This window comes from Ailuropoda melanoleuca, chromosome 1 (genome assembly GCF_002007445.2).
Source record: "Ailuropoda melanoleuca isolate Jingjing chromosome 1, ASM200744v2, whole genome shotgun sequence".
Classification (NCBI taxonomy): Eukaryota; Metazoa; Chordata; class Mammalia; order Carnivora; family Ursidae; genus Ailuropoda; species Ailuropoda melanoleuca.
In genome coordinates, this window is record NC_048218.1 from 17,362,904 (window position 1) to 17,364,713 (window position 1,810).

Here is a 1,810-nt window from a genome sequence, read left to right on the forward strand (position 1 = left end):
AGGCTGCCCATTAGAATCCTCCCAGCATGTTAATAAGATTCATTTCAGGTGTTTGTTGAAGGTGGCCCAGTCTGTGTCCCCATTTCTACCTTGTCCATTTCCAAGGCCCCAACCACAGTTCACTAACACCTGTTATAGTGAGCTATCACATTGTGAAGTCTTCTTTCTTGTGTGTGTGTGTGTGTGTGTAATAACCGGCTGAACCAGATAAAAAGTCCGTGTCCAAGCCACATCCATAGTTTCAATACCAAACTAGCATTTACTGAATGCCCATTATGTGCCAAGCACTCAGCATATGTCATTTTTAAGTCTCCCTATAACCTCAGAAAGTAGGCTGCATTACTTCATTTCATAGAGGAAGACCTGAGAGCAAGTTTAGCTAATTTCATGGTATCACTATGTGGGAACTGACAGACCCAGGTTCAAGATAATGTGTGTGATTCACAGTATCTGTGCTCTACTCACAATTTGGGTCCTCAAAGTATTGCCTGGAACAGAAATAAAACCAGTACAAGAGAGGTAATAAAGGAGAGTATGGAATGTGATAAAGACAAATAATCTGATCAGTGTTCCAGAGTGAAATGGTGATGTGAGGATTGTTTTAAAATCCTGCCCTAATGAATGGCCTGGGCAATGACGAAGAGTTCTCCTGGGTCTGGGACTCCTCAAGAGCTGTCTGCTTGAAGAGGAAGCTTTTACATCTTGTTCTAGCTGAGCAAACAACAACATACTCTCAAGGCAGTTCCTTTTGTAGAAGACCTATGCTCTTGTTCCTAACTCTAGATGACAGTCCTATTCCAGCAAGACAGGGTGCATCTGTAAAGCCATAGTAACTTCGTGTTGAAATAGCAGCTTGTGAGAGTGGAGTGTTCATTGGAGACGCCTGATGGTCGGTTCTGAGCAGCCAGCAGCGGCGCTATGGAGTGGGCCACGGACCATGTACACCTGAGATGGGATACAGAACAGCATGGAGCAGAGGGGGATGTCCACGTCAAACACAGCAGGACAGCCTCGCTGAGCCACCAAGAGTGTCATCTGTATCCACAGCAATCTCAGCAGCAGCAAATACCTATGGTGGCTTTCCAGGCGGAACTGAGACAGGCATTCCGGGGTGAGACACCAAGAGGTGCTTAAAGCAGGATTGGAACATCTGGGGAGCTGACTTCCAAATGAAAACGCAGCTGACAGTGTAGCAATATATTTGATTCAGCTGACAATGTCCACCACCCCTCCCTGGCAATTTATAAAGTATACGGGCCAATGTCTTGTCATGGGATACTTCATGAAATGCAAGCTCCTTCTTGCTTGTGCTCTTCTAGAATACTAAGTTCAGGTCCGATAAATCAAATCCAGCTTTGCTACCACCTACACGGCAAGGGGATGTTCACTTTCCCATCTTCCTTTCTCCTCCAAAGTCAGGAACTTCAACTCACAGAAAATAAGAAAAGATTCCCTCCACATAAGCCAGAGTAAGCATGTAGGCTGTAATATTAAAAGACTGGCATAAAGATACACAGAGAAGGAAGCAGGGATGTCTGGAAGCTGAAACTGGCACAGAGTCACCAGGAAATTCATGCCAGACTAACCTTTATTAGATAAATGTGGTTGGCATGGCACTTTTGGACTCTAATAGAGCATATGACTAAGACTCGTGTGACACTTTTATGGACAAACTATATTGGGTTAGATAAGAACCTAATTGGATATAGTCATACCTGGCTGGACAATCATAATAAAAACATTATAACTGATGAGTACTTTGTAGCTTTGTCTTTACAAACTTACATCAAGATGCCCAAGGAGAGCATAT

At 43.8% G+C, this 1,810-nt stretch overlaps 1 protein-coding gene across 1 annotated transcript; it reads left to right on the top strand.

Moving 5' to 3' along the window:
• The first annotated feature begins 723 nt into the window (after positions 1-723).
• Positions 724-1,134, top strand: LOC100468082 (SNRPN upstream reading frame protein-like). Its single transcript, XM_034656155.1, has one exon. It carries the CDS (start codon positions 919-921, stop codon positions 1,132-1,134), a length of 216 nt encoding a protein of 71 aa, XP_034512046.1. The 5' UTR covers positions 724-918.
• Positions 1,135-1,810: the final 676 nt, after the last annotated feature.

Bases quoted from the DNA above. Each gene is read 5' to 3' on its own strand.
- LOC100468082 (XM_034656155.1), top strand. From the start codon at position 919: ATGGAGTGGGCCACGGACCATGTACACCTGAGATGGGATACAGAACAG.